Source organism: Hypanus sabinus, chromosome 11 (genome assembly GCF_030144855.1).
Source record: "Hypanus sabinus isolate sHypSab1 chromosome 11, sHypSab1.hap1, whole genome shotgun sequence".
In the NCBI taxonomy this organism is placed as follows: domain Eukaryota; kingdom Metazoa; phylum Chordata; class Chondrichthyes; order Myliobatiformes; family Dasyatidae; genus Hypanus; species Hypanus sabinus.
In genome coordinates, this window is record NC_082716.1 from 51895015 (window position 1) to 51917869 (window position 22855).

General features: G+C 39.3%; 1 protein-coding gene across 1 annotated transcript in view; it reads left to right on the forward strand.

Annotated features, from left to right (window-relative positions):
- The window catches only part of dab1a (DAB adaptor protein 1a), a 360974-nt gene that overhangs the window by 179266 nt on the left and 158853 nt on the right, over positions 1–22855 (forward strand). The window contains exon 3 of the mRNA XM_059983518.1: positions 15986–16125. Within this exon, the coding sequence (XP_059839501.1) occupies positions 15986–16125 (140 nt within the window). The remainder of the gene's footprint in view (positions 1–15985; positions 16126–22855) is intronic.

The following is a 22855-nucleotide window of genomic DNA, read 5'->3' on the forward strand; positions in this document are numbered from 1 at the left end:
TCCAGGGCCTTCTTGACAGACAGAAGCTCCCGGTTCCCAATATCATAATTCCTCTCGACTGGAGAGAAGCGATGGGAAAAAAAGACACAGAGGTGTACCCAGCTATCCGGAGACAAGCCCTGAGAGAGGACAGCTCCAGTGCCAACATCGGATGCATCCAATGACTGGCTGAGATGGGTCTGGGTGTTGCAGCCGTGGGGCAGTGGTGAAACATCGCTTTAGCTCTGAAAATGCTTGGTCGGCATCATCCGTCCAATGGAATCCTGCCAAGGTCTTGGTGAGTGGAGGTCCGTCAAGAAGATTGACCATATACGTCAATTTTTCATGCATCATCACCAAAACGACCAGGCTGGGCTTGGAATGTCAGCTCGCATTGGGTAATAAAATCCCTGCAACCTTCGGGATCGCCAGAATACCTGTCTGGTGATGGAATATTCAGTTCCTGTACAGTCGTGGGAGTCGGCTCTGGTCCGGGCACGGGAGCATTAGTAGCAGAGGTTGTTGGAGCAGCAGAAAAGGAGGACCTGGGAGTGGGACTGAGGTGGCCTGAGACTGCTGAATTGAGCTGGCAAGAACGTTAGTGGCTGTCAGCTGATGCTGGCTGTTCACAGTAAGTTTGTGGATGACGGCCATAAGTGTGGAAATCACAGACACCTGAGTCTGATTGCCTGTGCTGAGCTGCTGTGCTGCTGAACAGTTACAGCTGGGGATGATACCTGTTCCTTCAAGTGAGACTGGGCTTGTCAGCACGAGATTATCTGCCTTATTGCCTCCCTAACTTCACTGAGAACAGATTCCATTGCCTGTAGCTTGTCTCCTACCTGACCAATGAATCTCATGGCCAAGTTCAGCTGCTCTCTCTCTGCTGGGTCCATCTTTCTGGTTGAGACGTGCTGTTGCCAGGTTTGGATATGGCCCCAGTACAGAGTGAGAGACACTGAAGCAGGTTGATAGTTCACAAACTTTAATGTGAACAGTGTTAAAGGGAAAATCAACAATAAATGCTAGGCCAAATAGGGCCATTAACTAAAATTCTCAAATGGGAAATGAAGCCTACACTGCAGCTGAAAAGACAATCTGAACATTAAACAAATACTGCTAGTCTTCAGAGTCGGTTGACTCAAAGGTCCAATTTCTCAGGGAAAGCAAACAGGCAGCGAAGCATTGCTGTGCTCTGTCCAAGTCTCGACAGCACTATGATGACAAGTATGGAGTTAAATACTAGCATGACTAAATAATAATTAGCTAATTCACAAGCACAATTGCTGTATCTACTGCACTGCTGAATCCCTGATTGTGACATTTGCACCTCGACTCCATTCTATCCCTTTGGTTCAGTCCCTTTCCCCCATACCTGTGACATCCCTCATGCTCTCATTCTCTTCAGTAGTCTTCAATTCCCAGGCCCTGACCACCTCATGTTCACCATGGATGTCCAGTCCCTATACACTTCTATCCCCCATAAAGAAGGAGTTAAAGCTCTCTGCATCTATCTCAATAACAAAACCAAACAGTTCCCTCCACCACAACCCTCCTCTGTCTGCCAGAACTGGTCCTCACCCTCTGCTCCATCTGTCAAAACAGTGACCAAACATTTTAATTCCAGTTCCCATTACCATCCCGACATGTCTGTCCATGGCCTCCTCTTGTGCCAAGATGAGGCCACTCTCAGGGAGTAGATGCAATACTTTATATTCTGTCTGGATAGTCTCCAATCTGATGGCATTCTTCATTCCAGTTAAAAAAAATCCCTACCCCTCCTCTCTTCTATTCCCTACTCTGGCCTCTTGCATCTTCTGACCAGCCTTTCACCTCCCCTGGGTCCCCTCCTCATTCCCTTTTTCCTATGGTCCACTCTCCACTCCTATCAGATTCCTGCTTCTCCATCCTTTGACCCTTCCTACCCACTTGGCTTCCCTTATCACCTTCTAGCTATCCTCTTTCCTGTCCCACCACCTTTTATTCTGTTGTCTTACCCTTTCCTTTCCAGTCCTGATGAAAGGTCTCAGCCAGAACACTGAACGTTAATTCATCTCCATGGATGCTGGCTGGCCTGCTGAGTTCCTCCAACATTTTGTGTATGTTGCATTGGATTTCCAGCATCTGCAGACTTTCTTGCATTTATGATTTATACAAGCATGATGACCCTAACACTTCCCAGTCTCCATTCTAATGAAAACAAATGGAACACATTGGCCATAACAGGCATCCCTGAATGTCTGGAAATATTTCCTGATCCCAAGGGACTACCTGGATATGAACATTATTTATCTGAAATCATGTGTTTACTGTGGTAATTCAGATCATATTGAAACACGTTATTGCCCCATTTTATTGTCACAAATACAAAGAGGCAATACCCCTCTCTCCTGTTAAGAATGTTTTTGCTCTCATTTCTTTCACAAAAGCCCTGTACTTCCTTTTTTGGAAAGAGTAAGTGTAGTTCCTGTAATTAGTGGTTTGTGCTAATTTAATGCAAAAGGCATGAAAGTGAACTTGATTTAGGCAAATGTATGTGGATTGGCTTAGTTCAAATTGATGAGGGTTCATGTTACCCAGCTTGACCTCATCCTGAAACTACACTCTTCTATGTGAATTTTACAAGCCCTAAATACTACAGATAACTGCTCTTTCATCTTATTTTGCCTTAGTGTTGTTTATCAGCTTGAAGCAATTAAAAAATATAAATAAGTAAGCCTGAGAATTTTATTGCACATACCCTGCTGGCTCAGAATCCAGTCTAGATTGGCCATCTTCTAATAAATAAATTCATTATTCCCAGCACAGAATACTTGGCTCCCCAAACAAAACCAGAGCCTTATTTAATTACCCATCTAAGCAAATTCAGTATCACAGTTGAACCGGCACTCTTTCATTGTTCATTCTAATTGTGATCATTCACCCAAGGAATCACATTTGTATTACACAGCCATCGTTGGGAGTGTTTAGTAGTCACTGAAGTGAGAGAGACACCAAATAAAGTATTCCTCCAATGCAATCAGAAAAGAGATAGCACAGATAGATTTGAAAGCAGATCCCAACAAATAATAACCAATGCCTATCATTGTTATCGCTGATTAGTTTTATTAGGCATTCTTACAAGAATTCACACCTGACTTTTAGAACTATATAAATAGCACGCACAACAGTTTGTTTAATAAATGGAAGAATTTTTGAACTTTATTTTCTAACCAATTGATTATCTTAATGAAGAGAATGATTAACTGTGATTTTGCAAAAGTGATCACAGATGGAATTCGATAATCCAGCCAGGGGCAATTCTCTATTGTGAATTTGAAAATAATTTATCTGGTCCTGTTAAAACACTTAAAATTGCACTAAACAATTTTACCTAATTCTAACTATTTGATGAGCTTGTAAATATTGTGTGACTACAAAATTTTAATCATTTTAAGTTGCACAATTAGCTATTAAAATACACACAACTGTTAAACCTATTTGAAAAAAATCTAAGATTTTTATAACTATTGAGAGCATCCAGCATTACAGGGATTAAGACCAGTCCTTTATCTCCTACCTCTGGGCTAGGATCAAATCTGAGCATGTACAACTGACGGACATTAGGTCTGACTAGTGCCCAAGGCAACAGTCTCTCCTTATCTTTCAGAATGTAATATCTTCTACTTCTGGACCAAATAAAAACTCAATTATTCAGAGATTGAGTCATATATGAGGATTGGCATTCGGACCCCAACTGTTTCTAATTTACATTTACAGCATGGATGTGAAATACAACAAAATATTGCCATATTTCCATATTTTACCAAACCAGAAAGAGCAGTTGAACCTGAGGGAATGACAAAGAGAATTAGATAAAATATATAAAGGGGTGGAACAATGGCATATGGATTTTAATATGGATGAGGGTAAGGTACTGAATATATTATGGGAAAGTGAGTAGGCCAGATTCTCTATGTGTTCTCTAATTTACCAAGGATGAAATCAAATCTGTATTGTGTAAAGGTGCAGTTCTGTGCTTTTTTCTAAAGGTTACAGATGTTGCACAAACTAACCATCAAGGAACCGAAAGCAAATGGGCCTTTTTAAAGCCATATTTAAAATCCTTCCAAGCCGAAATGAACATGGAAGTCTTTCCAATGGATCCAGTTTACATTGTCACAGAGCGAATTTGTTTTTGAGTAACTTAGTTTTGAACAACATTACATAACCTGATGAAACTTCCAGGAACATGCCTGCCCATAACTGGCAATCTACTATGTTAGCACTCTTTGAAAAACTCAATAATGTGCCTATCACTTCTTTATTTTAGAAGCATAAAAACTCATTTTCCCTCTTTTCCCTCTTTTCACCTCCTATACATTCTAGAGATTAAACTTGTCCATCCACCATCTGGACTGTCCAATCAGATGGTTGGCTATTGTACCTTTTAAAATTCCTTAAGTCCATATGACAAAATAGCAGAATTAAGCTAGTTGGCCCCTTGAGTCTGCTCCACATTCCAACATGGCCGAAGCATTATCCCTCTTCATCGCATTCTCCTGCCTTCTCCCCATAACCTTTGATGCCCTGAATAATTAACAACCTATCAACCTCCGCTTTAAGTATACTCAATGAATTGGCCTCCTCAGCTATCCATGGAAATGAATTCCACAGATTCACACCCTCTGTCTAAGAAACTCCTCCTCATCTCTGCTCTAATTGGACATCCTTCTATTCTAAGGGTGTGTTCACTGGTCCTGGACTCACCCACTATAGGAAACAGCCTCTCCACATCCACTCTAGCTAGGCCTTTCAATATTCAATGGGTTTCAATGAAATCCCCCTTCATTCTTCTACAGTCCAGCGAGGACAGGCCTTGTTCTAGTTCTCTTGAAATGAATGCAAACATTGCATTTGCCTTCCTTATAACCAACTCAACCTCTCAACCTGCAAGTAAATCTTCAGGTAATCCTGCATGAAGACTTTGAAGTCCTTTTGCACCTCTGATTTAAAAACAATATTCTCCCCATTTAAAAAATAGTCTGTGCCTTAATTTCTTGTAGCTTCTACACTTTCCTACACTATAACCATCTTTTACTTCTTTGCCCGTTCTCTTAATCTGTCTAAGTCCTTCTGCAGATACCCTGCTTCCTCAGCACTACCTGTCCTTCCGTCTATCTTTGTATCATTGAAACATAGAAAACCTACAGCACAATACAGGCCTTTCGGCCCACAAAGTTGTGCTGAACATGCCCCCTCCTTAGAAATTACTAGGCTTACATATAACCCTCTATTTCTTGAATAAAGGAACCACATCCGCAACCGTCCAATTCTTCGGAACCTCTCCTGTCCCCAGTGATGATGCAAAGATCATCGCCAGAGGCTCAGCAATCTCCTCCCTCCCCTCCCACAGTAGCCTGGGGTACACCTCATCCAGTCCCGGCGACTTATCCAACTTGATGTTTTCCAAAAGCTCCAGCACATCCTCTCTCTTAATATCTACATGCTCAAGCTTTTCAGTCTGCTGTAAGTCATCACTACAATCACCAAGATTCTTTTCCATAGTGAATACTGAAGTAAAGTATTCATTAAGTACCTCTGCTATTTCCTCCAGTTCCATACACACTTTCCCACTGTCACACTTGATAGGTCCTATTCTTTCACATTTTGTCCTCTTGCTCTTCATGTAGAATGTCTTGGGGTTTTCCTTAATTTTGCCCACCAAGGCCTTCTTTTGGCCCCTTCTGGCTCTTCCAATTTCCTTCTTAAGCTCCTTCTTAGTGGTCTTATAATCTTCTAGATCTCTAGCATTACCTAGCTCTCTGAACCTTTTCTTTTCTTCTTGACCAGATTTATTACAGCCTTTGTACACCATGGTTCCTGTACCCTACCATAACTACCCTGTCTCATTGGAACATACCTATACAGAACGCTACACAAATATCCTCTGAATATTTGCCACATTTCTTCCATACTTTTCCCTGAGAACATCTGTTTCCAATTTAAGCCTCGAATATCTTGCCTGATAGCCTCATAATTCCCCTTACTCCAATTAAATGCTTTTCTAACTTGTCTGTTCCTATCTCTCTCCAATACTATTGTAAAAGAGATAGAATTATGATCACTATCTCCAAAATGCTCTCCCACTGAGAGATCTGACACCTGACCAGGTTCATTTCCCAATACCGGATCAAGTACAGCCTCTCCTCTTGTCGGCTTATCCTCATATTGTGTCAGGAAACCTTCCTGAACACACCTAACAAACTCCACCCCATCTAAACCCCTGCGTTAGGGAGATGCCAATCGATATTTGAGCCATCCAGGTCTCTGTAATGGCCACCACATCATATCTCCAAGTACTGATCCACACTCTAAGCTCATGTGCTTTGTTCACAACACTCCTTGCATTAAAATAGACACACCTCAAGCTTTCGGTCTGAGTGCGTCCCTTCTCTATCACCTGCCTATCCTCCCTCTCGCACTGTCTACAAGCTTTCTCTATTTGTGAGCTAACCTCCTCTTCTCCAGTCTCTTCAGTTCGGTTCCCACCCCACAACAATTCTAGTTTAATCTCCCCCCAGACTGATAATATCGACTACATATCCCAAGTAAAGCTAAAGTTGCCATTGCCTGTTATGAAGACTTATGAAGGCATAGTTTGTCCTCCCTCTTGCTCCTTTGGTTTATTTTGAAGACCTGCTCTATACAAATTATCTGGCATATTTGGAATGATTAATTTTGACTAACCTCACCCACTGTCTTCCTGACGTATTCTTTCTACTTTCCTTTCACAGTTACTACCATAGGTGATTATTTGACTTAGTAATTTCAACCTCCTTCCCAACTCTCTTTCTTTCTTTTCTCTTAATTTACTGCCACCCATGTTAATACTGCTATATGTTTTCACAGACATTTTAACTACTATTTTCTGTGTCACCAATAAAGCCAATAAAGCTTCAACACTTGTTCCTCTGCAGTTTTCCACCCTAACTCCATTCAGGGAACACATATTGCTACAACTGCAGATCATCCCCATTTTAGCCTTGGTTTTGCCTTTTAACAGGCTCCACTACATTCATCTGTGTTGAGTAGGATAAGCAGCCAATCACATCTTTTTAAATGTGATAAATAGGAACCCACAAATAAAAAACACCACTTTGAATGATAGTTTTAAATATTTTACAGTAATCAACTTGCAGCTTGGGATATATTTATGTCGATGTGAATACTGAAATATCAGAAATATTTGAAAATGATTACTTTCAATAGATTTGTGTGTGGAATGACATGTTTATAATACATTTTACAGTGTAAAACAAAGTAGCAAGAACTTTGTGCAAATCACTGCAGAGATGTGACTGGGAGCTTCCTGGAGTAATTTGCCTTTACAACCCAGCTGAATTTCTGTTTCTCGGGTGAATGGGATGATGCTATTTCCTATGCAATGTTCTTTTTGTAATTTTTGCTGGAAACTTGAGTCATATTGTCTGGAGATTCAAAGTAAGTCAAAGTTTAAAATAAATACATTATCCAAGTATATATACGTCGCCATACACTACTCTGAGATTTGTTTTCCTGCAGGCATTCAAGGTTCAAAGTTCAAAATACATTTATTATCAAAATATGTTTACGTTATACAACATTGATATTCAGACAGCCACAAAACAAAGAAATCCAAAAGAACCCATGCATAAAAAAAGATGTCTGTCAACTACCCAATGTGAAGAGAGGGAAAAAAAAACACATCATGCAAACAATAACCACAAGCAAATAGCATTCTGAACTGGTCCACAAAGAGAGTCCCACAGTTCAGCGTAGTTCAATGCAGAATCAAGTCATGGAGCCCTGCCAAACAAAGACAACAGAATCAATGAAAAAACTGCAGTCAAAACAAAGATGGAGAAACAACCAAAGTGCAAAAAAGACAACAGTTTGTGCAAATGCAAAAAGGAAAAAAAAAAATAAATATATATAGGACAGGAGATGAAGAGTCCTTGAAAGTGAGTCCATTGATTGTGGAATCAGTAGGAGTACGTGAAGTTATCCACTTTGATTCAAAAGCCTGATGGTTGAGTGCTAATAACAGTTCCTGAACCTGGTGATATGTGTCCTGAGACTCCCATACCTCCTTCCTAATGGTAGCAGTGAGAAGAGTGCATGGCCTGGATGGTGGGGGTCATTGATGATAGATTGTGCTCCTTGCAGATCTCCTCAATGGCGCGGAGAACTTTAACTATGATCGACTGGGCTGTATACACTACTTTTTGCAAATTTTTTTGTTCAAGGACATTGATGTTTTTATACCAGGCTGTAATGCAACTATTTATACTACTGTGCATCTATAGAAGTTTGTCAGTTTTAGATGACATGCCAAGTCTTCACAAACTTCTAAGGGATGCCTGTCATTGGGTATTTCTGGGGAAATATGGTGTCACCGGTATAGTGTCACACATAGACTACTGCAAGTGAGTAAAGTCATTCTACAGGTGAGGGCCACACCCTACCCTTCCCTGCAATCACAAATCCCCTCTGAAAACCCAGCACCAACCTAAAAAGCTAATTTTATCAAGAACAAAGCAATCATTGCTGACCCATTATTGCATCTGATTTATTCAAACTTTGTAGGCAATGGAATTTTAAAATATTTAACTGAGACAATGACAATCCACAAATGTAAAGTTGGTTTTATGAGGCTAGGGAGGTTGTTAAGTAGTAATTATGATTCATTAGCAGTTTACAAACTCAATTATGTTTTGTGCAATAAAGCACTACATCTTCCAAGTTTTGTTTTCCAAGGTTAATTCAGTAATATTTTAAACTGTAGTTATTTCACTAACTTCTGCAGGTTATGTTAAAGTGTCGCTTATCATGATTCACCAGTTCTGAATTTCTCTCTTTATTGCCATATTTCAGCAAAACAGCCATCAGCACTGAGAACCCCGTTATTCTTCAAGACACAGGTTCTAGCCTGTTGCTGGGGCAACAGTTCCTCTTCTGAGTCAAATCCTGCCATAAATCTCTGTCTAAAATTTTGGAACTTCCTTGACTTGCTCACCAAAATAATTGATTGAAGAAACCTGTTTGTTTCTAAATTCCCACTACTACCTTGACAGATGTCAGTTATTCCAGAATAGAATCTGACATCTTATAAGTGCATAAGTATCTCACCAGACAGTGCACTTAAACATTGCATTACTGCACACACTTATAGAATCACTTGTGTCTGAATGTTCCTTTACAATGCTTGGAAATACCTGTTGTGGAGATATGATTTTTGTACTTAAAGTTGGTTTATGAAGTGTCATTTTAATTAGATAAACCTTTTAACTAGGAAATTACAATAAACATCTAAAGGCTAGGGAACCATGTTAATAATATCAGACTGTATTGTTTATATTTTAATGCGGAAATAAACATACATCATATCTATTTTAAAGTGCATAATGAGAGAAAGAAGGACCACTTTCATGTAGTTATGCCCTACATCCTGGAGAGACCTGATATGTCCCATGCCATTCTCATTAGCAACGTTCAAACCTCCTGAAGTGATGTGAAACTAGCTGCCTTTGACATCAAAATGGTCGGCATCAAGGAGCCTTAATAATAGTGAAGTCAATGGGAAATGAGAAAAACTCTCCACTGACTGGATTCAAACTTAGTATAAAGAGTGGTGATTGTGATTGCTGGAGGTCAATCATATAATCTCCAGGACATTGCTCTTTCATTAATAGTGTTCCTTGTAATATAAATGTCAAAAATGGGATACTTGCACAGATTCAGTTTCATATGAAACTCCTTAATAAATTAAATGGCCAAAAATATATATTTATGTTAATTGGACCATTGGTTAATCAAGGCATTGTGTACTTGGGACAACTCTTAAAGAGCAAGAATTAATTGATAAAATAACCAGGATTCCTTTCCATAGTTTGGGGCTTTACACCACTTAATTGGGACAGTGGCCATTAGATGCAACAACATGCTTCGAGCAAACAGTTTTTAAATAGCATAATTGTATAGTGTTTGTGTTCAAAAGGTAGTGAATTTTGGCAATGATAGTCAGTGAGAAATAAGCAGGAGACAATTCAGAACTGTTTTGCTCACTGCAGTTTCAAGCATTCAGGCTTCCAGATGCCAGAAATGGCTGGGAGTGAAAATGAAATGTCTTCACCACTTCAACAAATTAGAAACAACAAAGAATTTGAAGATACCGAAAATCATATTGAATATTGCAATGAAAGTGAAGATAATGGTAGATGCAATCATTGATAACATTAGAGACATAGAAAAACCACAGCACAATACAGGCCCTTTGGCCCACAATGTTGTGCTGAACATGTACTTACTTAGAAATCACCTGAAGTTACCCATAGCCCTCTATTTTTCTAACCTCCATGTACCTATCCAGGAGTCTCTTAAATGACCCTATCATATCTGCCTCCACGCAGCATGCTCCACGCACTCATCACTCTCTGTGTAAAAAAAACTTGCCCCTGACAACTCCTCTGTACCTACTTCAAAGCACATTAAAACTGTGCCCTCTCGTGTTATCCATTTAGTACTCAGTTTGGCTTTTTTATACCTTTTTAACTATGTCTATGAAACTTTCACTAATTGGGGCAGCGGAATTGCATCTATGAGTGAATGAATAATATATACATTTTCTAAGGTGTTTCAAGTAGAATTGAAACTGTGAAAACATCCTGTTTCTGACCTTTGAAATAGAGGTTATGTCATTGGTGGAGCTGCAGTATCCTGGGGCTGCACTGATTGACCTCCAATAGTTACCTCTCTTCATATTAAATATGAATCCAGTCAATATGGAGTTTATTGTTGATTCCCATTGATCCATGTCCTTGATGAGAGACTATCAGATGTTGTTTGATGTCTAGGACAGTCAGTTTTACACCACCTCCAAGATTTAGTTTGTTTGTTCACGTTGGCCTAACTGTAATGGGGGCTGAGCAAGCCCAATGCAACCCCATCTGAGTGTCTGTGAGCAAGTTATTGTTGAGAATGTGCTGCCTGATATTATTATTAACTAAAATTTCTATCACATTGTTGATGACAAAATAAATACTGACAAGCTGGTGCATAACTACATTGGATTATCCTACATTTTTTGGAAATAGCAGTGTGTAATATCGATGTTGGGTGGTAGAGTGGAGGTATGTCTCTACCAAAGGAGGTGTAAGGCACTCCTTCCCTCAGCTAGCCTTCAGCTCACCCTTCAGAAAGGTGTAGAACCTGTTTAGCAACCCCCCACCCCCCACCCCCACCCCACCGATCAGGGTGACATGAAGACATGGGAGCAGATGTTGAATCCCATTGAGCAGATGGTGCATGTCACTAATCCTGGTTATGTAACCACTGATGCCAAGCAGGCAGTGTCTGAAAAGTGTTTGTAATGGCTGGGATCACCTGTCCTGGAAAGACACTGCCCAGAAGAAGGCAATGGCAAACCACTTTTGCAGAAAGCTTTGCCCAGAACAATGATGGTCATGAATAGACCATGATCGTCCACGTCATACAACATGGCGCATGATGTAATGTAATATCAATGAGCGTTAGTCTACCTTTAAGAATAAAGTGTTCTATGCGGCGTGACTTTCAGTCAGTTAGTGTCACAATTACTACTGTCAGCTGTTTACAGCCTTCAGCAAAGTGTGCTTTATTGATAACTGTACTTCATTATTTGCCTTACTAAGTGTCAGCAAACTGCTCTTAAGTGTCAGGAACAGTGATATAGGAAGAAGTTAATAGAGAATGGGTTTCTCAATGCAAAGTGGGTATCAGGTAAGTATAAGAAATAAGTCTTCTTTCTGCCACTTCTAGGAACTAGGTGGCAGTGTCTTTTGTGGACCAAAATTTGGCATTGGTGAGGCCAAATTTGGAGTATTGTGTCCAGTTCTGGTCACCGAATTATGGGAAAGATGTCAACAAAATAGAGAGAGTACAGAGGAGATTTACTAGAATGTTACCTGGGTTTCAGTATCTAAGTTACAGGGAAAGGTTGAAAAAGTTAGGTCTTTATTCTTTGGAGTGTAGAAGGTTGAGGGGGGTATTTGATAGAGGTATTTAAAATTATGAGGGCGATAGATAGATGATGTGGATAGGCTTTTTCCATTGAGAGTAGGGGAGATTGAAACAAGAGGACATGAGTTGATAGTTAAGGGGCAAAGGTTTAGGGGTAACACGAGGGGGAACTTCTTTACTCAGAGAGTGGTAGCTGTGTGGAATGAGCTTCCAGTAGAAGTGGTAGAGGCAGGTTCGTTATTGTCATTTAAAGTAAAATTGGATAGGTATATGGACAGGAAAGGAATGGAGGGTTATGGGCTGAGTGCAGGTCGGTGGGACTAGCTGAGAGTAAGCGTTCAGCATGGACTAGAAGGGCCAAGTTGGCCTGTTTCCCTGCTGTAATTATTATATGATATAGTTGAGGTCTCAGTGAGGACAACGGACTGAAACATGACTATGCATGAAAAGAGGAAGGCGATATTGTTGCTCTTAGTGTGGTCATTGTTGAAGGCATACAGGACCTTGGTGAGCCCTTAGCACCATGAACAATGGAGAATGGACTAGGTTTCTTACACAGCTTTTGTAAAGACATTGAAGGGGAACCTTACTTCAGCACCTTCAGAGATTTACAAGAGATACAATTTCAGATGTAGCTCCGGGAGGCAAAGGAAAGGTTGACGAGTGCATGAGGATGTTGGCAAAAGTTGCTTTTTTAGATCAGATACTGAGGGGTCATTTAGTGTACAGAACTGCTGATGATAGAATTCAGATGAAACTATTTAACACTCTGAGCTTAGCATTCAATGGAGTGTACAGCATAAGAATCAGTATGTAAATACTGACTGTACTTAAAAATGTGTAGGTGAGTGTTTAACCCTCGAGAGGATTAATAAGAAGTTGTGGACAATGAAATGTCGATTGCTATCGTGCCACTGCCTAGGACAATAGGAAGGAATATGGTCTGAAGTAAAAATAATCAAGGATAGGTGTCTCTCTCCACAATAGCACATAGAGTGATCAAGGTAAAGATAGTGACACCATCACAGTTGTCGGTGGAAACTGATCTGATGAAGAATATGAAGGGCTAAGAAACAAGCTGAACAGCTAAAATATACTGTAGACCTTCCTGGAAAGAGGGGCACCAGACAAAGACATGCTGCCGAGATGAAGAAGAGAGGCTGTGACAAAAACATATGACAGGGAACTGAAATGTGATTTCTTTGAAGAGCATTGACAACACAGATTGATAGGAACAACAAGGAATATACTCTGACATAAAGCACATATTAAGAGCAATTTCTTCAAAAGAAAAGAACATGCAGCATGATGTTCAGCATTATGTATTGTAAATGCCATAGAAGATGAAGTGTTGGAACTTTTACAGAACTCAAAGTCCACAAGAATTTTATAGGCATAAGAGATTGCAGATTCTGGATTCTGGAGCTTCAAACTATCTTCTGGAGGAACTAGATTTGCCAGGATGAAACCGTGATTCAGCACTGTTTCATAAACTGTTCATCCCACTGAGTTCCTCCAGCAGATTGTTTGTTGCTTCAGAAGGATTTACTTTCTTATGACATTGCAGAATATACTGAAACAAGTGCAGATTAGCCCGGAAGCCTGGAGAAAGGGCTGCAATGTGAGGTGGAGGTAGCTTGAAAGATTGAAAGTGGCAATGAGTCAACTAGAACTCACTGATGTTAGCCAAATGCATTGTGGGCATTGTGTAACAAGAAGGGTGTTGGAAAAATCAACAATAATAAAGTCAGGATTATACCCTGAGAGAAGTAGAACAGCAATATGTAATGCTACAAAGTTGGAACTTGAATAATGAAGATGCAGACTTTGAAACTCAGAGATTTTGAAAATTAAATTGGCACTTAGATTACCTATTGTAGTCAGGGTGATTAACTTGAGGTTGCTGGCACTGTAGACAGCTGTAAGCTTTTTCTTTAAAGGAAAGCATAATATACAAATGGGGATTCATGTACTTTTAAGAACCTAATGTACTCTGTAGTATGACTTTTGTTTTGTTGTACTGGCTGCTGTAGCTGAGAATTTATTGTCTTCAATAAAAGATATTTTATTGATCGCTATACCTCTGTTATTTTCCTTGGTAAGCAGTAACAATAACGAGCCCATGGACACCACAGATAGTGATGAAATTGGAAATGTGTGGTTTGGTGAATAATGGTTATGCATTTTAATTGAAGTACCTTCATGTTGTTTCATCATTCCAGAGCATAATAAAAGAATGAGAGATACAAATAAATAATCCAGATGAGTGGATTAAATGCACTTGACTCTTTTTTTTGTGCAGAGTCAGTGTTTCTTTAATGCTAGGTTATATATTGCATGCAAAGGCATTTCCATGCTTTAACTTAAATCTCTTTGAAATATTGCTTAACATTAAGTTAACAAGTTATAGGTTTTATTTTCAAAACTGTGACCAGTCTCCTGTTCCACTTCAGTTGCCAATCCTGATTTCCTAGATCTCAACCACTTCTGATATTCACCAAAGTAAATAATTGCTGCATGTATACCCTCGCTGCATAGTCCTTACATGTCCTTTTAGACTTCTCTGCAACATTTAACATGATCAATTATGCCGTTTTTCTCCCCTTCATCATAATGCACCTCTATACTTAAATACAGAGTCCGATCAGAACCAGAATTGTGAAATTTGTTAACTTGTTACATAAGTTACTTTTTCCTATAATTATCCAAAAGCAGCCACAATATCTACATCTCTTTCACACATTTTTGCCCTATTTATGAGGATAATTAGATTTATCCTTGCTGCTCCCTTTGGCTGATTTGCAATCTATCTACTGGTGACAGCATCTATAGAGTTGAGGTTAATTTCCATTAACACATGAAAGAATGCAGATGCTGGAAATCTTGAGCAGGACACACAAGATGCTGGAGGAACTCAGCATCTCTGGAGGGAAGTAAATAGTTGACATTGCAGACTAAGGCCCTTCATCAGGACTCCTGATCAGGCCCGAAACATCGACTGTTTATTTCCCTCCACAGACACAGTCTGACCTGCCCAGTTCCTCCAGCATTTTGTGTGCATGGCTCCTGTCTCATTTTTGGCACCATGGTTACTTTTGCACTAATGGCAATGCCAATAGGATATCAAGTTTGATGTGAGTTAAAATCCCCTCAATGATTTATTGTGGCATTTTGAAATTAATGTTTCTGGGCACTGTGATGCAGTGACCTCATTTAATCACTCTGGCTACATCAGATAATCAGAATGCCTATCTTCATTTTCAAATCTCTGAATTTTGAAACTGTATTTGCTGCTATTTATCACCTCCCAACTTCACTCAAAGTAAAATTCTGAATCTATTTCTTCTCGTTCCTGATCTTTCCAACAGTCACTTACATAGCCCTGCAAGTTGCTCCTTCCATCATCCTCAGCTTGCTTACAGCTGCAAACCTCTGTCTCATACTGTGCTGCTGACCCAAGTCAGTGTACCTATTTGTCACTAATGGCCACTGACCTGTGTCAGTCGCCACTTTAAAGCATTAATTACCTGATCCTCTTTTTCGTCCACAAATCCCTATCCAACCCATCTCCATCCCTAAATTCCTGCCCTAAACTATCATGTCTATTACCTCTGGGATGTATAATAATGCCTCATTTGCAACAATTATCAATTGCACTTGTCTTAATTCTGCAGTCTGCAATTCCATTTATCTTTGGAATTTAAATGCAATTTAATTCCCCTATCTTGAAACATTATTTAAGATACTGTGTATCTGTGTTATTTTATCTTTGGTCAGCTCTCCTAACTTTTTGAAATGCTATGCGTGGATTTTCACTTTCCTTTAGTGTGCTTTACTAGTGGAAGGAGGCTAGATAATTGGAAGATTTTGTTATATTCTAGTCATTGGTTGCATTCACAAGACTTGCATACATATTCACTACATCGAATAATAAGCAAATTAAGTAAGTAACGTCTAACCATAGCCCTTCTTTTCTTTGAACTTGCAGGTCAGGATCGGAGTGAAGCTGGTCTGATAAAACGTTTTAAAGGAGATGGATTCCGGTATCGGGCAAAGCTAATTGGTGTGGATGAGGTTTCAGCTGCAAGGGGAGATAAGCTCTGTCAAGATTCAATGATGAAACTGAAGGTAATCTCAATGAATTCAAAAGGTGTTGAAATCAAATAAAGAAATGAATAGTTTTTTTGAAGTATTTCTAATTATATGCAGCAGCCAGCAAAAAAGAATGCTGAATTAAAGAAGTACCTCACAGCTAAAAAGATAAGATGATGACAATTGGGGATTTTCAGAGTGGACTAATTACATGTCATAGGATTGCACAACCCTTTTGCCAGTTAAGGAGTATAGTTTAAGTTAATAAAAGAAATTGTATCAACAGTCAGCAGCAACTGACTCTCTTCAAAAAAAACCACGCAAAATAATACATATTACATTGAGAAAAATAAAGAATTACATTTAGTTCAAAATGTTTCTCTTGTGCACAAGTACTGAGAAAGTATTGACAGTGAAAAGATCAACAAGGATACAATTGTTGAAGGTAATGCAGTCTAGTTGTCTCCTTTCTGGCTAGGGGTGATCAATGCCCAGAATTATTACGTATCAAATTTTATTTGCCAACTGTCAGCCCAGTGAACATGTTATTTAATTCTGTGGTTTGCCTGTGAGGAGCTCCTCCATTGACATATATAGTTTTGGCCTGTAGGAGCTTACTCTGCCCATCATATCTATGCTGGTCACATATTGAGCTACTTATGGTGCTCCCACTATCTAGCTTTTGGTCTATTGGCTTGAGATTATGGCACTTCAAGTGCTTATTCAAGCACCTTGTAAATGTGATAAGGGTTTCTGCCGGTGCTGACCTTTCATATAATAAGCTCCATTTGAATGTTGAATGAACAAAAATTTATAACTCTCCTCTAGTCCTTTCACCAAGTTATTTAAAGTTATCTCTTCTACCTGGTTACTTCCCTATCATGGGAGATTAGTTCTTCCTGTTTAACCCATTTTAGCCTTTCACCGTTTAAACATTTCATTTAAATTACCCTTCCTGTCTGTTCCAAACTAAAAACCAACACCAACCTCGCAAATATTTCCTTATAGTTCGATCTTACCAGACCTGGCAACTTCCTTGAAAGTTTCTAATGTTGGAACACCCATCTTGTTGAATGGTGGCAAGATCTGTACACAGTGCTCTAACTAGAATAGCTATATTAGCCACTTTTGTATAACTTCCCTGCTCGTACATTCTGTACCCTAGCCTGTAAAGGCAAGAATCCTAAAGGCCATCTTAATCACTTTAGCTGTCTGTCTACCTTCAGGGACCAATGCATAAGCACTCCACAATCCCCTTCTATCCCTTTCTTAGTATCGAAAGGTCCATTTTATTGGTAAAATATGCATGTACAATGCAACTCTGATATTTGTCCTTCTCCGGGTAGCCATAAAATACAATTTGACCATGTTGACAGAAAGACATCAACTCCCCCGCCCCACCCGCACAAAAAAGAAAAAAGGGCAAAACCTGCAAACCACGAGATTCCCCACACCCTCCCTGCAGGAAAAAAACTGCAACAATAGTATTAATACCCCACCTCCCCCGCAGAAATGACAGTGACCCCCCCCCCCAACTTGGAGAAAAGTACAATAGCATTAAATACCCAGAAACATCATACACAAAAAATTAACAAATCACCCGCCCGCCAACTGGCCACAAAAACAAAAACACCAAAAAACTGAAGGAGGCAGATATAAAGAGCAGTCCATAAATCACAGAATATCAAAAACATCGTTCCATCAGCATCCATGGAGAGCAGGCGTATGAACTCAGCCCTTACATGAACAGCGACCGCCGCGCCGAGTCTGAACACTGCCAACCCAGGTACGAATGTTGGCGACCTAGCTCCCAGTGGTCTCCATCGGGAGTGATGACATTCACGTTGATGCTTCAATTTTCCTCACCACTTTGAGATAGGGTTGTTCATGACCCCGCACCCTGTCTCCAGTCTTTTCCACTGGTCAGCTCATGTTGTCAGTCCTTTCCAGGTCCCCGCCTCTGATCTCCTCCTCAAGGCAGCTCTCTGGACACAGTAGAGCATTAGATCATTCAGTCAACTTCCAAACTGCGTGTCACATGCGCTAACAGTTTCTGTTACACAAACAAGATGAAAAGAACAAGCAGAAGGCATAGAAAAAGTGAAGTAATTGAAGAGATTTGCTATCTGGAAGATACCTCACAAGGAATCGTTGTTTTCTGCCGCCATCTTGACTGGATTTCTTGACCAGCCAGTTACGATGTTTTCCTCATCTTGCTTGCATTCTACAAATGCAATTATTGCCTGCACTGAATTCCATTTGTTTCTGTAATAGCAAATGAATTATCTAGAAAATGTTGAATGGTGCTATATGATGTGGAATTAAGTGTGAACACTACCACTCATCTTTGGAATAGTAAGATAATGAACGATAAAGAAGTGAAAATAGTTGGACAGAAGATATCTCCATATGGAGACACAGTGCTTTCAGACAATCACGATTATCTTGCTGTGCCAGGTAAATCTTGAGGTAATGAGGGTTTTCTTCTCGCCACTCCATGATCTTAGATGCAAAGGGAGTTTTTGGTGGCATGTTTATTTAAATGCACTTTGAATTGTGATAATACATAACTTTTCCTCTTGCATCCATGTCTCTGCTTCTCAGGCCAGCTGCTTTTAACGATACCCAAACTCTCAGTGGACAAGTTATCAATGAGTGGCTGTCATTTACAATACTATTAATTGTCCCATATTCCCCACTGATTTTTTTTTAATTTTGAGCATCTCACTACGTGTTCAAAAGCTGCCAGCATTAAATTTACACTGCATTAGGTATGGCAAGTGATTCTAGTGTTTGAGTCTTCAGCTCATAGTTTGCACCAAATAGGTGATAACTATGGTATGTGTATTGGTGAGGATCTTCTTGTCACTGAGGTCAGCAGTGCAAGAATTAGAGGAAGTGGCAAATGTGTCTCAAAATTACACATTAAATTACTGTTGGGCAAACTCTTCATTCAGACTGCACTGAAATTTTCTATCTGCTTGGAGTGAGCATGAGTTAAGAAATTTCATATTCACAACTGTTCACATTTTTTAATTGCTGGATTCTGTTAGTATTTTTTGTTTAAATTTCTTTTTTGCACAGGCGATCATTTTATTTTCTCCTAACAATGCATAGGATCTAAAAAATATCAAAGACTCTCCACAAGCTCATCAGATTGGTTATTAAAAATTGAGTCAATTTGGAAACAGTGAGATCTGATTAAGAAAGAGTGTTCTCAATTTAAAATAAAAAAACTTTTATAGGAAATTGGAAGTGGCAGTTTAGGAATGTTGGAATTTCAAGTTAAAATTAATGCTGGGGTCTGGCATGGAAGTTTTTCAATCACTATTTTAATGAAGAGAAATGCAAAGTGCTGTGTATTAAGAAGTAACCAGAACGACCTTGCTGTCATCTGGCAGACAACTTTATCTTGCAGTAATTCCAGAGAACTGGAATCACTAAGTCATGATGGAGTCAGCTGGGGGCTCTGTACCATCTCCTTTAATTAAACTATGGTAAAATGCTGCCTAGTCAGCAAATTCTTCGTTGATTTGCACCTGCCTCCTTTGACATTAGGATCATCTACAGATGCACCAAATGTAATGCTTGCACATATATCAGATGGGAAGAGGCAAGCTGATCTCTAGTGCCAGCCACCTCATCTTCACAGAGAGCATATAATTTGCTTGGGTTCATTGAACAGTTGTATCTGTGAAATTAAGAGGCACGACGTCGATCCTGGTCCACTTTGTGTGCTTGAATATATGCTTTGCTAGAATTTTCATATTTATTTAAAGAAAAACATTAAAGGAATTGGGAAAGTGTGTGTGAGATTACTTTGGATGATCATGTGAACTGATTGCACGCCCTTGTGCCAGTGACCCTGTCTCTCAGATGATTATACTTTTGCAGCTTCTGATCCCAGTTCCTGCACACAGTATTGACTCCACTGCCACCTGCTGCCTGGCAGCCTGCACTGCCGTCATTTAATGAGGACATCCTGCAGTGCCAAACTTGCAACAGTGCTTCCATTTTCCGATTATCAGCTGGGAGTTCCATGTTGCACCTCTCCTTCACTTGCCAAGAAAGTCCATTTCACGGCACTGCTCTAATTACTTTGCAACTCAACATTTTTTCTCTCTTAGCTACTCTTTTTAGATTTAGGGTGGCTGAGAGTAGCTTAAAATGATTAATAGCCTATGTATCAAGACTGTAAGAAGTTGCTTCCCTTGTGGCTACTTTTCTTTAAATGGTAGCATCATTTTTAAGTTCTGCTCATTCTAGACAGAGTCTGTGTACGGTAATGGGATCTGAACAGACTTCAACAAATCTGATACCTGGCATTGGAATATTGGTTTTGGCAACATAAATTCCAGGCCTCAAGGTGAAAGCATCTGTTGTTCTTCAATTGGAGTAAAATTGAATCATACATTCTCTATGGAGCTATGTTTTGTACAAAACAAAAACATGTTTTATTTCAGAAAAACATTATGAACTGTAACCTTGGTCTTTCATTTCATTTGTTTTCCCGGTTCAAAAAAGTAAAGAGGTGTTTTGAATGTCCTCTTTGGGTGTCTAACCGCTATCAAATATCTCATTAAATCTTGGGTAGCAATAACATGGGCTCAGCTAGCTCAATGCTTCCTCAGCCCACGAAGTCTATGTGCCTTTAAAGGATATAATATATAGTACATATATAAAATTTTGAAAAAAAAGTTTCAGAGAAGAATCCCTGATACATTCCACATCACTAGCTATTTTTTTTTTGGCTGTTGGAGCAGTTGTAAAACCATCAGCTTTTGTTAAATAATGACACTTTGTGTTAGGGACATATTTCTAGATGAATAGGTGTTTAGATTGCCTGAGTCTCTTTTCAAATTTCCTGCTTGCAACTTTTTAGCAGAGATTTATGACAGCTGCAGATGAAATGCAATGCAAGTTCTTGAGATTGAAATAGATGGTGTTTTAACCCATATGTCTCCCAACCCCCATTGTTACAGTAACCATTCTCCTCAGAGATAAGCTACAATAAATAGCTTTTCGCTGAAGACTTTAATTAATGAGGTAGTCTTTCTGAAATTCTGTAACATGACCTTGTTTAAACAATCTATTATACTGGGCAACATTGCTATAATATGTTCATCAGAGTTCGTCTGGATGCATGATTCTCTGTTGGCAGCTAGATTACAGATTTTGTAAAAGTAAACATTAGGGGCTCTTGCAGGCATACTGAAAAAATAATTAAAATGGTGTTATGACAGCTCAAAGTTGAAGGGGTAAATCTAGATGAGAATGAAAGTATGCAGAAGAGATTAAATGAATATTTTGAGTCAGCTTTTAAAGTGAATTTAGAAGTAAGCTTAAGAGCGCTAGATAATAATGTGAAACAATTCTTAAATGTAACTATAGGGTGGAAGCTGATTCTGAAAAGTAATTAGCAGAACTCAGGATGAAAAGCTTATGCAAGCTAAGCTGCTGAAAGAAAGTCAGAACTGACTACATAAAGACTAGTGCTACATATTTTCACACCTTATGTAGGGAACAGGAAGGTAGCCAATATTACACCTCAGTTCAAGAACTTTTTAAAAAGATCAGTTATTTAAAGCCCAGTTGGTTAAATGTCAGCTGTGGACAAACTGTGTAGATTTTCTGTGTAATTTAAGTATCTGGATTGTTTTTTTTCTCTCTTTTAATATAACAGCATAAGAAATAGAAGCAGGAGTAGACTGTTTAGCCACTTATGGCTCCACTATTGCTTCCGCTTTCCATATCTGTTCATGCCTTGTAATATCCAAAATCCAACCAATATCTTTCAAGAATATACTCACCAACTACGCCCCCATGATCCTTGATGGTAGAGATTTCCAGAGACACACTTCTTGCAGGTGAAGAAATGTTGTCTCATCTCAGTACTGAATGACTAGTCCCATTTGTTGTGCCGGCAGGGTTTGAGGGTCGGCACAACATTGTGGGCCAAAGGACCTGTAATGCGCTGTACTATTCTATGGTCTATGTTCTATATTTTGAGGTGGTGGCTTCTGGTGCTGCACATTTCAGCCAGGGGAAACCTTATCCATACATTGCCCCATCAAGCTTGTTGCATATTTCAATGAGGTCATCTCTTGTTTTGCATTAATTCCATAACATTATATTACATTATAAAAGTATATTGCACATTCAAGTGTAGATAGACAATAAAGAGTTCTTGCAGGGACTACCAGCTTGTCTAAGCTCTGAAAATTATGACATTTGGGATCTTTGGCATGGTGGCTGGAACCTTGAGACTCCAGGAATGATGGGCAATGATTCCACTGGTAAAAATTCCGCTCATGAAATCATCAGGTAGAAAACTAAAGAGAATTTGTATCAGGAAACAGGAACAATTTCATAGGCCACAGTTAAAGAATGTTTGGATGCCTCAATATAGAATGATAACAGGCAACATAAAGCAATAGTTCAAATCAACACTTTTAATTATGGTTCTGAGAAAAGGTTACTCACTAAGCTTCCTGAGGAATAAAGGAGATTAGAAGATATAATAGACCTTTAAAATTCTGAAGACTTTGATAGAGTAGATGAGGCAAAACTATTTTCTCTGGTTGGACAATCACCATCAATTTTAAATTGTCACCTTAGCAAGTGTATAAATAAGATTGAGGAGTTTCTTCAAGCAATGAGTGTTGAAGTATGAGGTGTTTAATCACAACAAATGGCTAAAACATAGAAGTTGTTCCCTTAGGCAAAAGACTATTGGAGAAAGCAAACAGTGGGATTATCTTTGGAA